This window comes from Melozone crissalis, unplaced genomic scaffold, assembly GCF_028551555.1.
Source record: "Melozone crissalis strain CALT ecotype California unplaced genomic scaffold, PUWL_Pcris_2 ptg000069l_1, whole genome shotgun sequence".
In the NCBI taxonomy this organism is placed as follows: domain Eukaryota; kingdom Metazoa; phylum Chordata; class Aves; order Passeriformes; family Passerellidae; genus Melozone; species Melozone crissalis.
In genome coordinates, this window is record NW_026535847.1 from 1,159,205 (window position 1) to 1,174,936 (window position 15,732).

Consider the following 15,732-nt stretch of genomic DNA (forward strand, 5'->3'; position numbering starts at 1 on the left):
AGTGACCCTGGGGGTGGGTCGGGTGAACCCATGTATGTGTGTCTTGGGGGTTAATTGTTCTGATGGGGCAGAACCCCTGAACCCGCGTGTGTTTTGTCTGTGTGTGTGTGTGTGGTGTCCGGACACTGTGTTGCTATATGGTTAATGCATTGTGTGGTCAGTGCACTGTGTTTCTAATCGTGCAAGTGTATAAGTGTATGGTGTATAAAAGAGAGTAGATCTACAGTGCCCTACAGTGCGGGGGGGTGAGTACTACCCGTGTTTGAAGCAGCCGAGTGAGGCCTGAGGTGCCGGCTGCAGAAAGCTGTGGGGGCAGGGAGAGAAGTGCCCCGCGGAGAAGTGAGTGGAAGAACGTCAGTGATGGTATTTATTGTGTTTAAATGTAGTGATTTGTGTAAATTTGGTACATTTTAACCGTGAGTATGAGTATAGAGAGTTCCTTTGCCCTGAATGTTTGGACTTGATCTCTAGACTGTGTGCTGTTATTTTGACTGCTTCCAGGAAAAACTGATGTGAGTAAATGCTGAATTATGGTATGCTGTGTTGTGTTGAGAAAAGTGAGCACTTTGAGAGATATGCCCTTTCCCAGTGATTTTGTGTGGTGATTTTCTTCCGCTGCATTGTGGTAATACGATTCTCAGATTGTATAGTGGTGTTTGTGGAGATTTTAAGATTTTGTTGCAACAAGAGTAGCATTTTACACAGAAGGACTATGGTATGGTGATTTATGCCTAACTACGATAAAGCGAATTAAAGGAATTCCAAGAATTCTCCCCCTCACAGCAATTCAAGCCTTGACTCTAGTGAATTTGAGATAAAAAGGGGGGTGCATGTGTGTCTGTGTCTGTGGGCATATCAGAGTTTCAGCTGTGACAAGCACAGCCTTTTTGCAAAGCAGTAAAACAAGTGTAAGTAGACACAGTGCTTAATTAGATTGTGCAAGAAGAGAACTAGAAAAGACTGATATTTTGTAAAACAGTTTGGATAGAAGAGATGAATGAAATTAATTAGTTAATGAGACTTCAGCTGGTACTGTAATAAGTCTGGGCTGGGAATGGCCTACTATAAGGATTTAAAGTTCTCAGTAACAAACAGAATAGCCTGCCTTTGCGGGCAATTTTGGGGAGCCTTTGGTGCATCAAGAGGCTGGCACGCTGCATGAGGTGACAGTGGCTGTCCCCTGAGCACAGGGACAGCTCTGGCTGCCCTGTCTCCCCAAGGAACACGGGAATGACCTGTGGGCAAAAGCTAGATGTGCAGGTATTATTGCAGTGCAGTGTTTGTGAGAAACGCTGGTATTGCTGTTCTAATAAGCATCAGGGCACATGCCCCGGGTGTAAATTAAAGGTTTTTGATCAAGCTGATTCAGAACCTAAGATCTTAAGGCTCGTGTGTTAGAAATCACATCTGATAGCTGCCACCTGGAGCTGTGTACGTGTAAGAGGGAAACTGAGAAACTACTGTAAAGGTCTGTGAAAAGAAGTTTGAGAAGAAGCAAGATAGAGCAAGGAGAAAGAGACAATGAGAACTGACCAGAGCAAAGAGGTTCCTAAATTAGCCCCTTTTTGGGAGGAGGGGCTTACTGGGAGAAGGCTGCCAGTAGGAGCAGCTCAGAAAATAAAAAGATTTATAATACTTCATTGCAGTTAGTACTGTTTTAAAATAAGAAGATAAATGAGATAAGGTTTTTGTATGCTGAAATGCCTTTTTGTTTTAAGAAATCACCCAGAGTGGCAAAGAGACTGTGAGATCAGACCGCCCTCTGGTCTTGGCCCTTGAAAAGGAAAACAAGGCAAAGAGAAAGCAAATCAAACGTGTTGTTCAGCATGCAGCATAAGATAGCAACGTATGAAATCAAGCAAAGATTGTCATGCAGAAATGCAAAGCAATCACAGTTTGCAAAATGAGTACATATGATTTGTAAAAGGGTCCTCCCAAGGTAAGGGAGGAAGGATAAAGATGACCTCCCCAAAAAGGAAGAATTTTAGTCGACACAAGGGCCATATATTCAGTTTTAAATAAAGCTTTAGTACCTGTAGAGAATGTTTATGTTGTAGTGTGGGGAACAACTGAACAACTGGCCAGTCTGAGAAGGCATACTTTTGCAAACCTTTAAAGTAACATGTGTACTATGTGTACTTAGAAGCTTTTGTACAATTCGCTCAATTTGCTAAACATTCTCAAATGAGAAAGGTTACTCTGGAGGCAAATGATATAAAGATGTTAGGCTTAACATTAACAGACACTGAAATTAAGAAAGACATTAGTAAGGAGATATTAGAATAAGTAAATAAGTGTTTTCAAGGGTATGGGCCTCTGCTGTACCAGAGAGAGTGAAAAATGCCCCCCCATGGTAATCAAGCTTAAGGAAAGAACACAACCAGTGAGAGTTGAGTAGCACCCTCAAAAGGAAGATAAGGAAAGATTCAGACCAATAATTGATAGTACTGGATTAAGGGCTGTCAATAAGATAACACAGAATTTATACCCTGTGTTAGCAAATCCATATACTTTACTAACTTGTTTAACACCTGAGCTAACCTGGTCACTGTTTTAGGCCTAAGAGATGCCTTCTTTCGCCTCCCTATCCACAAAGCCAGCCAGAAAATTTTTGCATTTAAACACAAGCTGACATGGTCCATGTGCCTGAAGGCTTCAAAATTCCCCACTCTGATTGGAGAACAGCTTGCAAAGACCCAGAGTCCCGAGAAGCTCCACAAGAGGAAAGGAGGCTGTTGCAGTACGTGGATAATCTAGTAGCCACTCGGACGAGGGAAGTGAGAGAAGCCTGGACGGTAAGCCTTTTGAATTTCCTAGGACTCCAAGGATGCTGAGTCTCAAAGAAAAAGGCACAGGTAGTGAAACAGAAGGTAATCTACCTGGGGTAAGAAGTGAGTGCTGAGCAGCAGACTTTAAGACAGGGAAGCCCTATGCCAAACCCCAAAACCCAGAACAACGAAGGAACTCTGAACCTTGTTAGGCATGGCAGGGTGGTGCCAGCTGTGGGTTTATAATTATGGACTGCTCGTCAGACCCCTCTATGCTCTTATTGCCGATGGAAGCAGAGATCTCCAGTGGACAAAAGAAGCCACACAGGCCTTTCACCAGCTAGAGAGTGCCCTCATGTCGGCTCCAGCTTTGAAACTTCCAGATGTAAGTAAACCATTCTTTCTATTTTTCCACGCAAGGAATTGCCCTGGGAATATTGGCTCAGGACTTGGGTCCATACTGAAAGGCAGTTGCTTACTTCTCTAAGCAACTAGATGCAACAGCCAAAGGATGGCCAGGTTGCCTCAGAGGTGTAGCAGCACTTGGTCTGAATATTCAAGAGGCACCCAAGTGTACCCTAGGACAAAAATGACTGTGCTAGTGTCCCACACAGTGTCCGCAGTACTGGAAGTAAAGGGTGGCCACTGGCTTTCACCGCAGAGGTTTCTGAAATAGGGGGCCATCATGGTAGAGCAAGATGATGTAGAGATAGTGGTGACTAATATTGTCAACCCAGCTTCTTTTCTCAGTGGAATCAAGGAGAAGCAGTACACCATGATTGCCTGGAGACCATTGAAGCTACCTCCTCCAGCCGCCCAGACTTAAAGGACACTCCTTTGGACGATGCAGAGACCTGGTTCACTGACAAGAGCAGCTACATTGCCAGTGGAAAGCGACATGCAAGGTACACAGTGACTACCTGCAGAGAAGTAATAGAGTCTGGACCCTTACCAACAGGTACCTCTGCACAGAAGGCTGAGATAAATGCATTGACCCATGCCTTAGAAACAGCAAAAGGCATTGAGAGTTGTGCATGCACATGGAGCCATCTGGAAGGAGAGGGGACTGCTGACCTCACAGGGAAAGAAGGGACAATCCAGCTGCTGGAAGCAGTTCAGCTACCTGAAAAAGCATATTAAAGCACACCAGAGAGTGAGCTTAAAATTGGAGGAAAGAAATGAGCTGGTGGATAGAGAGGCAAAGAAAGCAGCAAAGGGTGAGGTACAGATCTTCCTCGAAGGTAAGCCATAATACAATAATACTAATCAAAAGAGACATACAACTGCAAGGGGTGGGCTACCATTGAAAGAGAGCTAGTAATCCCTTCCCATTTTTGTGGTTACTAGTGAAAGAAGAGCACTCGAAAACACACTAGGGCCTAACTACTTAAAAGCTTTTTATAGAGTGTGGCTCCTTTCTAAAAATGACCAAGGCTGCGAGTGATACAGAGTGCATTGAAATGAAGTGTTGACTTTGAAGTAGTAATTTCCACAGGCTTTCTAGAACATACATCTGATTGAAAGAATCGTTGACAGGAATTTATATGCCACTATCACTCAGGTAAGCCGACAATGTGATCCTTGCCTCCAGACTAACCCCAAAATACCCCCCGGCCAAAACTCGGTCAGACTGAGAGAGGCCATGGGCCTGTACAGCAGTGGCAAATTGACTTTTCAGAACTCCCAAGGAAAGGGGGGTATCAGTATTTACTGGTATTGATAGATACATTTTCAGGGTGTCCAGAAACATTCCCCACCAGAACTGTCAAAGCTCAAGAGGTGACCAGATTATTTTTACAAGAAATAATACCACGCTTCAGAGTTCCAGCCACGATATCCTCAGATAAAGAATCATATTTCATTTCCAAAGCAGTGCAACAGATTAGTGGCCACCTGGGCATAGATTAAGAACTTCACACTCCATACTGCCCAAGTAGAGAAAATGAATCATTTGATTAAGCAGCAGATTGTAACACTGGGGCAAGAAGTTAATCTACCCTAGCCCCAAGCTCTTCCATTAGCACTATTGCAAATTCGAAATAAACCTTGAGCTAAAAGAATGCTGAATCCTTTTGAAATGCCTTATAGAAGACCATATAGAATACAAGGGGAATGTCCAGAATGTCCAACTACATGGTAGCAGTAAGCAAACAGCTCAGAGTAATTGAGAAACATGTGGCTGGAACTCGGAGCAGGGAGTTAGATAGCCTGGGGATGATGTATATGTTAAGTCTCTTACAGAGAAGACTTCGGAACCACAGTGGGAGAGACCACTGCGAATACTTCTCACCAGCTTCACTGCAATCAAAATCAAGGAGCAGAATGCCTGGATCCATCACTCTGGAGTGAAGAAAGCCCTAGAAGTCCCTTGGAGAGTGATACCACAAGAGAATGAACTGAGACTAGAACTTACTCGGGCAAAATGAGTATATTGCAGTCGGGAGTAGCTCATACTTTAGTTTACAGAATTGTTTTGTATGCAATTATAACTGAAGTTTTAGAACTAGAGAGTACCTCTTTCCAAAGCAATGCTGAATGGCCTTGGTCCCTGGCATTTAATCAGTATACTAGATCCATGGGAAAACCTTCTGAGATAGAAGATTTAAACCTATCCACTGTGGTAATTCATGAGAATCAGGTATATGAGGAGCAAGAACGGCAGGAACGGGAACTGTGGACACTTCAAGGGATAATCAAGGTAGGGTGCCGGATGATAAATGGGACGGCTTATGAGAGACCAAATGAAATTAGTGTGGTAACCTCTCCTGGTGTATACGAACACGAGGAAGTTTGTGATAGCCTGAGTGAATCAGACTGTTGGTGTAATTTCACTTTAATACGGCCTGTAGAAGTGACCTGCCTTCGAGCTCGAGTTGCTATCAGACCTTCATTTAAATTCAAAGTAGACACTGCACTTTTTACAACAGCAGGGCCTTATACAACCCATACTAGTTCAGACTCTACCCAAACTTGAGCCTAAAGTGTATGAAATAGGCCCCTACGTAGTAAAGAATGTGAGTGAACAACAGCTATTATTCAATCCAGAATGGTCTCTCAAACAAGTGGAGTTGATAATGCAAATTAATAAATGAGCCTTGCTTGGTCTTATCCTATGCAAGCTATTACAGCTCCAGAGCTCAGTCCCCAAGGGGACTGGGTGCCAGAAGCCAGCTCGCTCTCTGACCAAGGCCGCGGGACAGCCCTAGCAAGCAGGGAATATTCAGCTCTTAGTGATTATGCAGCTCTTATGATTTCAAGCTCTTTGCTTGCTAGGTAGCTTTTCCCTTGGCCTAAGGCTCCAGCAGACAGTAGAGAGAGGAGAAGCAGAAGATGCTGGCTGTTCCACGAGTATGGCTTTATTGGAGGGTCCGTGAAGGGTCTCAGCTCTTCTTCTTCCGAGTTAGTAGGGGTACAGTATGCTACTTTTATACCCTTGGCCCGGATCCAATCCTGACCAATGGCAAAGGTGTTAGAGTGACCATAAGTGACCAATAGCAGGGTTAACATAATATTGCCTTACATGGCTATAGGGATAAGGTACAAGGTGGATGTCCCTGGAGACAGGAAAATTCTTTGCCACTGCGTCAGCATTCTATTCTCCAAGGGGCCCTGGCTAAACCTGAGGGGTTTACTACAAATTAACATCTCAAAAATCCAACCAGCCTGCTCCTCCTTCCTAAGAACATCCTTTGAGGGCTAGACAACATAGTTACAAAGACAAGTATATCTCAGGAGCAGAATAAGAAAGGATCTAACTGGCATATTAGGGACAAGATTAGGAGTTTTAAATGGAATTGATTCAGAAATACTGATGAATAAACTGGCCACTGCAGCAGGTGGCCTAACAAAATTGAAGCAATCCTTACAGTCATCCCTATTGGCATTAGGAACTAGCCAGTGGCAGATTTCAAAAGTACTGCCAAAGTGGGAAACGGCCAGGGACCAAGACCACAAGTTGATAGTAGAAGCACTTAGTACAGTTCAAGATAATGCGTCTTTAGCTTTCAGTTGTATACAAGCACAGTTATGGATGCAGGCAACAGCAGCTCTGATCATACAGGAAAGGGGTGAAAGTAATTTTCCAGCTGAAATTTGGAGAATTGTTTGGGATAATGCAATTGATTTTGAAAGGAAGTTTTAATCCTGGTGGATTATGGTGAATTTCACCTATGATCCTGCTTCTAATGTGGCCACTGCCTTTGTGCTTACCATATGTAATGCCACTGTTTATGTTATCCATCCCATCATTGCACTAAGATTAAACCATGAAAAAACAATACTCTATCCTTCAGAACATAGAGTGTGGGCACGAAAGATGAATGAAAAGAACAGACAGTAAACTTAGAGTCCTCCATTTCTAGAGAAACGATGAGATTCATTTGTGAAAGCAATACTATCAATGCCCAAGATGTGTGTCTAGACACTGAACAGAGTATTTGCCACTTTGAAATTCATCCAGTCACTGACCAGAAAACTGTGCTCGTGTATACTGGAAAAGGGGGGGTGTATGCCTGAGAACTGCCTGTGCTGCTGTAAAAATTGATAGCAATGATGTTATTTTGTCTAGTAGAAATCATTCTAATTTCTGTGTTTGTAATTTTATTAAGATTATCAGGTATGATTTTTTGTACTCAGCCCCAGTGACATCCCACCAGCTGGTTAAAACCAATTATACAATGTATCACAGATTATCACCTACCTCTATTGGGATGGACCTTACATTGGTAAAACAATTAATTAAGCACCAAGACCTACTGGAAATCTTGAAAGAAATCCAAGAAAGTAGAAAGAAAACCTTAATTACTGTCCAACATGATACAAAAGAAATAACTAGAATTCTGCAAAGAATAGAACAAAATGCAGATCATCACTGGTGGGATGTGGTCTTTAGGTAGTCACCAACTACAAATAGAATCCTTAATAAGTTGTGTCATCCTACTGTTGTTTTGTTAATATTAGTTAGAATAAGTTCAGGATTATCCATTATCAAACGTACATGGTAAAGCACTAATGTACACTTGTTGTCATAAGAATTTGTATGAAGTAAAAGAATTTACTTCCTCCTTTTAGGAAAGGGGGAAATGAAGCAAAGTGAAAATTTTGCAAGATAGAAATCCATTTTAATTCAGGTGAAATGTACATTTTTGAGTTGAGCCTGTGGTTAGAAATCGTAGTTATTTAGCCAGGCTGCAAGGCCTAAGCTCAGTGAAGTTACTTCAGCGAAGGACAGAGATAAAGGGGAGGAGACAGAAGATGATAGAGAGAGACAGGGACTGCTGTAAGGGCAAGTCAGCCTGACCTCGGAATTCTTTCTGATAAAAAGGAACTAGTGGTAAAAGTCACAAGAGACCCATAAAAATGAATATGTATGAATCTATTGTGAAACTGTATGCATATGTATTTGAGAGGGAGATAAAAAGAGCCCTGAAGTTCTCAGAGGTACGCATGCCTTTTTGAGGAGAGTTTTTTCCGCATGTGTCCGGCGCCGTAAATAAACATACCGAGCTTTACAACTTTTATAAAGTTGTGAGGTTTCTTCTTTTCTCCGCAAAACAGGGGCTTTGCAAGGCGGTATGCCTTCCCCTACAATGATACCTGGCTCCTGGGACATCCTGATTGTGGACCTAAAAGATTGCTTTTTCACTATTCTACTGCACCCAAACGATACCTCAAAGTTTGCCTTTACGGTGCCCTCCATTAATAACGCTGCACCAGCGCAGTGTTATCGATGGCGTGTACTTCCATAAGGAAGGCGCAACAGTCCCAGTATCTGTCAGTGGTGTGTTGCACAAGCACTCTCATCCATGAGAGAACTATTTCCAGGGGCATACTGTTATCATTACATGGATGACATTTTGGTTGCATCCCAAACAAAATGGGAACTCTTACAGATTCAGCCAAACCTGCTGCCAGCACTGAAATCATTTGGGCTACAGATGGCGCCAGAGAAAGTGCAATAACAAGCATCCTGGAAATATTTGGGACATAAAATTATGAACAAAACAATACAGCCACAGCCAATTCAATTTTCAACCAAGATTGAGAATTTAAATGATGCACAGAAACCTTTGGGTACTATAAACCGGGTCAGACCATATCTGGGAGTAAATAGTTCACAATTAGCACTCTTATTTGACCTCCTGAAAGGGGATCCCGAATTAACTTCCCCCGGAAAACTAACCCTAGACGCAAAAGCTGCTCTCGAAACAGTAGAGCAAGCTATCACAAACAGACAGGTCCACCGGATATGCCCAGAGGTATGTATCACCATATTCTTTATCTTTGCTGACTCTCATATTACGGGCATTATTGGACAGTGGAACACACAATGGCCTGACCCTTTGCACATCCTACAGTGGGTATTCTTACCTCACCGATCAAAAAAGTCGGCACCTACTGTGTCTGAGCTAACTGCACAGCTAATCATTAAATGCCGTCACAGGTGTCTGCAAGTGAATGCAAAAGACCCTGCACAAATTATTATTCCCATAAAACAAGAGGAATTCAAGTGGAGTCTTGCTAACTGCACAGCCTTGCAATGAACCCTTCAAAACTTTACTGGACAAATCACTTACCACTTACCAAGCCATAAATCACTAAAGCTAAGTGATGAAACTACACTCTAAAACCCCTAAATAGCTGAACACCCCTAAAGGGTGTTACAGTGTTAACTGATGGCTCTGGGAAAACAGGAAAGGCCATTGTGACATAGATAGAGGAGAGTGAGTGGCAAACATTGGAGGGACACAAGAATGGATCACCTCAAATAGTAGAGCTATGGGCTGTAGCTATGGCTTTTCCATGTTTTCCCCACTCTCCCCTAAATGTCATAACTGATTCTGTATATGTGGCTGACATTGCACAAAGGTTAGACTGAACACTACTAAAAGAGATTGATAATGAGCAACTGTTTAAATTGCTAAAATTTCTATGTCTAACCATCCAGGCCAGGACTTACCTGTACTACATCCTACACATCAGGAGCCACACAAATTTACCAGATTTTATCACAGAGGGCAATGCCAGGGCAGATATGCTAGCTATCTCTGCTTGGACAGCACCAAAACCAGATTTGCTGGCACAAGCAAAGGCATCACACAGTTTTTTCCACCAAGGTGCTTGAGCATTACAGTGGCAATTTCAGCTGTCAAACACAGAGGCTCATAATATTGTTAGCATCTGTGTTGACTGTCAAGGTCACGCTGCACCATTGCAGATGGGAGTGAACCCCCATGGACTGCATGCTTTGCAAATCTGTCAAACTGATGTCACACACATCCCTGAATCTGGCCATTTTAAATACACCCATGTCTCAATTGACACCTTTTCCTCAGCAACATGGGCTACAGTACACACAGGGGAAAGAGGACAGGATGCCATCGCACACTGGCGATCAGCTTGTGCATCCTTGGGCATTCCCCAAACCATCAAAACTGATAATGGCCCTGCATACATCTCACAGAAAACCAGGCAATTTCTACAGCTCTGGGGTGTATCAAACCAAACCCATATCCCTCATTTACCAACTGGACAAGCCATGGTGGAAAGGGCACATGGTGCCTTAAAAGGTATACTTAATAAACAGAAGGGAGGTATGTGTGGTGAGACTCCACAAAACAGAATAACTAAAGATATATACACATTGAATCACCTAAAAGTATTAGAATCCAGCTATCCTAAATCACTTCTTATCACTACAATCATCCTGCAATGTTCAATTGCCCAAACCCAAGGTAATGGTACACGACCTCCTTACCAATACATAGAAGGGTCCTTGGGATCTCATTACCTGGGGTCGGGGATATGTATGTGTTCCAACAGACCGTGAGACATGTTGGGTACCTGCCAGATGCATCCGACCTGCACTGTGTCCTGCTCAGGACCACAGACAGCACCCTCCTGATAAACCCTCAGCAGACATCACAGAGCCGTGTGATCAGAGTTATTGATGACTACCTCATGGAAATCTGGGACTACAGTTCACATAAAGACTCAATCTGTTTACAAATTATTTCTCTGTTTACAAACTGTTTTCCTTGTCTACAGATTGTTTCCTAGTTTTCCAGTTGGGTTTGTTTTTGGTTTTTTTTCTTTAATAAGGGTTGAATGATTCTTGTTCTTACAGACTGTTTCATTTTCTTCATTGGTTAAATGGTTTGCTGCTTTTAAAAAAAAGTTGCAATCTGTAACCTATAAGCCTAATGCCTGTGGCATATTTACCTGAGCTCTCCCCTATCGGGTCCTGGACATAAATGCTGCAGCTATAATGCAAATCGAAATTTATAGAAAACAAAGGGTGAGATGTTGGTGCCATGTTTCCAGCCCCTGGACTGAGTGACAAGGGTTTTGGCCAATCAGATCTCTCATAAGACTACAGGCATTTCAGTGGTCCAGGACCCGAAGGGGTGTGGAGTTCAAACCAATGAGAGCACCCTTCCTGGGTCCTTCAAATCCTCTATATAAGGGAATGCATGGAAAATAAAGGTCTCTGTGCCACATGAACATCTGGGGAGAGCGGTCTCTGTCTTCTTGCCCCTCACCCCCCTAAGCATGACCTAACATAGAACAGCCCGCGTGAGAGGCTGATAAAGCAGAAGCAAAATGTATGGTAATTAGAGAGCGTTTGAGCCAATCTCAGCAGACCTAATTAAAACACTAGTAGCTCTCTAGCTGCCTAAACTGTATCATATCAGCAAGGTATTTTAAAGTTTTTCTTGACTCAATCACGTATAAAGGATTGTGCTAGATAAGGACCCTCAGGCTACTATGCAGATAAATCTCCAGATTTTTGTTATGTGTATAGCCATGTTCCATTGACTTAACCATCCTTTTTTTTTTACCAGATGAAAAATTTTACCAGACCTCTGTAGTATATTACTCAGAGCATCTGAATTTCTTGGAGATGACATTTAGACAATGCTCAGGGTCCAATGTTAAATTGCATTGCTATTTTAAACAAGGAAAACAGATGTTCAAGGGTGTTGCAATTTTTGTGATTTGCATAGAAGTCTACCTTTGATTGCACTTTCCTAGTAATAATGTAAGATTTCAAATTATCATACACTTATGTTTTGAGAAACACACACATAATACTAAACTAGATTCACTACCTTCCTTACAGTAGTCTTTACATTCACATAATTAAGTGCAGGTTTGTGCTGAATATGCATGCACACGCAGATCCTTGCACACACACATAAAGAAACTGTATGTGTAAGTACATAAAAATATAGTATACAAAGATAAAAAGTATGAATTAATTTGATAGAAAGAACAGAAAATAAGATACAGTTATTTGTAGCCACTATATACTTACTATTTTGTTGAATCTGATAACTGATATTCTCGTCGTCTATCATAACATTCCTGGATTCCAGGGTCATTCCATAAACTTCTCAGTGCATCTACATAGGGGTTCTCAAAAGTTGAAACCTTCTCTACATCGACTTCTCGAACTAACTGTGCATGAGCCTAATTTGAAACAAAGAAAACAATTTAATTTATTTCATTTTCTGTGTTTACAAATAGTTCATTTTCTCAGGTTGAAAGGTGTAGCTGAGTGTGTATTCTATTGCCATCTGTTAGAGGTGGGGCAGTTATCTTCTGTTGATTAGACAGTTTTCTTTATCTCTTCCACTACCCATCCTCCCTCAGAGGAGATATCTTCTGTTAATGGGCCATTGAGTCTCACTGCATGACTGATAAAATTACATCATCCTCTTGTGAGATGCTCTGCCCAGAGGGAGGAGACAAGCATTCCTACCTAGATATAATCTGAGATTTGGAACACCACAGTCAGCCTTCTCCCACTGGATTCCCAGAGGAGCAGCTTTCTTCTCCACTGGATTCCCAGAGGAAGACCAGGCCTATCTATACCACCACTGGACCTTCAGAGGAAAACTATACCCTTCTACAAGATCAGTGCTTCAACAGAACCAAATTTGTCACTCCAGGAGGACTGCAGCCGCCATTTAATCAGACTGCTGCCAACACCCTGACCCACAGGGTGTCAGGTTGTATTCTGATTCTTTCACTGTTGTTTTGTATTACTGCATTTTTATTTTTATTTTTTCCTAATGAAGAACTGTTATTCCTACTCCCATATCTTTCCCTGAAAGGCCCTTAATTTCAAAATTATAATAATTTGGAGGGAGGGGGTTTACATTTTCCATTTTAAGGACGTGTCTTGCCTGCCTTAGCAAACCAAGACAAATTTTGGCGCCCAATGTGAGGCTCGAGGGTATAGAGAGAAAAAGGGTGAAAAAGAAATAGCAGTTCTTGAGTAACCTAATTTTTTGTGTGCTGGATACAGAAAACTTGTTAAGTGTCACCATGTGGTCTAGCTCACCCTGGTTCGGGTGGCATGTGGTCATGGCTAAATTTCTCCCATTTGAATGCCCTTATCTAAACATGGTTCCTATAACTAAGGCTACTGTGGCTGTTATTCAGTTTGCTTTATGGGTTAATAGGGGGAGGAATTCATGGATATTTAACTTCCTCTGGAAGGCAGGCACATGGAGTCAGAGCTATCACACACTAACTGTATGTTTTTGGGGTTACTTTAATAATGGTACCTACTGTGAGGAAATGACACACGGGGGAAATTTTCTCCCAACCCTTTAACCATCTCTTTGGGTCTGCCCCACCAGTTTTTGATGGGTTCAAATCTTCTCTAAATGCTAATGACATCATACAGTGGTTGATGTTGCTGATACGCCTGTTAAGCCTGTTCTATTTAGCATTCAGAGATAAGGGAAGATTGACTTGCATAACCACCCTGACACCTATCCCAGAAAGTAGGGATGCTGCCACAGAACCTGACACTGCCCTGGGGACTAGGGATGCTGCCCCAGAGCCTGACCATGCCCCACAGCCCACCTCAGAAATAAACCACCCAGATTGGGTGGGAGTTCTGGTAAAGGAGATACGTGAGATGAGCCAGATGCTGAAAGAGTACATTTCTCCAGCTGGTGAGAAACCCTCCTCCTGCCTCAAAGAGGGAGAGTTTAAGGGTGCAGCAGTGGAACCCAAGGATGTTACAACTGTCCACGTTCCAGCTGAACTGCAAGGGCAGTCACAGCCAGCAACAGTCGCCCCTGTGGAAATGAGGAAGTCTTAGACGAAAACAAAACAGCCAGATAAGGATAAGAATGGAGCGTCTTCACAACCTGCAGGGGAGCCAACAGTTGAGATTATCACAAAGTCCCTGACATATGAAAGTCTCTGTAATCTGCACAAAGACATACGACAGGGACATCAGGCTTATATAACCTGGTAATTTTGGGTCTGAGACCTTATGGGTACAGGTGTGCAACAAGATAGTGGTGAGGCAAGGAATGTGGGACCCTTGACCCAGGACTCAGGTGTGAATCAGGTATTCATAAGGGAGCCAGGGTCCCCTTTCCCTCTGGGAGCGGCTTTTAATGAGCATCAGAGAGAGGTTTGTCCACAGGGAGAGAATGCAAGGGCACCATCATAAATTGCGCTAGAAGACCCTTGAGGAAGGGATCCAACAGCTGAGAGAAGCAGCAGTATTGGAGGTACTCTTTGGGAGGGATGGACAGCATGATAATGACCCTGACAAAGCCAGGTGCACAGGGCAACTGTTGTAGACTGGTAAATCTAGGACCATCTCTATACACCACCTTCATTGCAACTATTAATGCCAATAACAACCGAGACAGTAGGTTCTGTCACCAACAAGCTTAGAAATTATGAGAGTATGATCAATGGCCTGATGCAGGCCCATGTCTCTGCTGTAATTAGAAGCCTCCAAGAGGAGATGAGGGAGGAGGTGAGGAAGAACAGTTCCTATATGGCACCAGTGAAAGTCACAGGCAGCAAAATCAGAGCTCAACGTCCCCCCGATAGAGAAATATGGTACACCCTCCGAGCTGACCTGTGGTTCTTCCTGGGTGACCATGGGGAAGACATGGGATGTGAAACCTGTAAGAGTGATCTCTGGGGCCTTTTCGGGGGTCCGATCCAGCTAGCTCTGGACCTTGGCCCCTTGCAGTCTTGCAAGGACAAAATAAAAATACTCGAGGCACTCTTTCCTCTCGGGACCAGAGTCCCACTTTATTCTGGATAGAAGCCGCCTGGGAATCAAGGCGGTGTTCCTGGGGGGAAAGAGGCTGGAATGTCTGATGGCAGGAGATTTTAAATCCAGCGAAAGGGGGGGCAGAGGAGAGGGGCCACAGCCAATGTGATACAAGTGAGGGGAGGGGTGAGGGGAGGAGTAACATGGGGAGAGACCACCACTACTGGGGCTTAGGGGAGAGGGGAAGACCATGGGATATGAGGGGGGAAACCCATGAGGATACAAACATACTATTCAGTGCAAAATACCAAACCCAGTGCAAAACAACAACTAAATAAACTATTTAGTGCAATACAACAGAAACCTACTTCTGTCCTGGCAGAATGGGTGTGTCAACACAAGGAGGTAAACACTAATTGAGGGAGTTCCACTAAAGTGAAAGCAGCCTCAGCCTCTCATGACTGAGCTGCTGGGTATGATCTGTCAGATCCCCTTGAAGGTACCTCTAGCATGTATGCCCAGGAAAGGAATGATAACCAGGGCTAGAGGGGCCCTGCCTCTAGCCAGGAAGACGCACGGGAAAACTGGATCTTCTGGACAGTGTGGATCCAATGGCCTGGCACATCAGAGCCACAAAAATTTGAAACGTTAGTTGATACTAGTGCTCAATGTACCCTAATGCCATCGGGACATGTGGGGGCAGAACCTGTTTCCATTGCTGGGGTAATGGGGGGGGTCACAGCAATTGACCCTGTTGGAAGCCAAGGGGAGCCTGACTGGGAAGAAGTGGCAGAAACATCCTATTGTGACCAGCCCAGAGGGCCCGTGTATTCTAGGCAAAGACTTTCTTGAGAATAACTATTACAAAGACCCAAAGAGACTCAGGTGGGCTTTTGAAATAGCTGCTGTAGAGGCAGAGGACAT

General features: G+C 43.4%; 1 protein-coding gene across 1 annotated transcript in view; it reads right to left on the reverse strand.

Moving 5' to 3' along the window:
* LOC128946022 (guanine nucleotide-binding protein G(q) subunit alpha) overlaps window positions 1-15,732 on the reverse strand; it is a 216,631-nt gene that overhangs the window by 72,665 nt on the left and 128,234 nt on the right. The window contains exon 3 of the mRNA XM_054289965.1: window positions 12,085-12,239. Coding sequence (XP_054145940.1) covers window positions 12,085-12,239 — 155 coding nt within the window. The remainder of the gene's footprint in view (window positions 1-12,084; window positions 12,240-15,732) is intronic.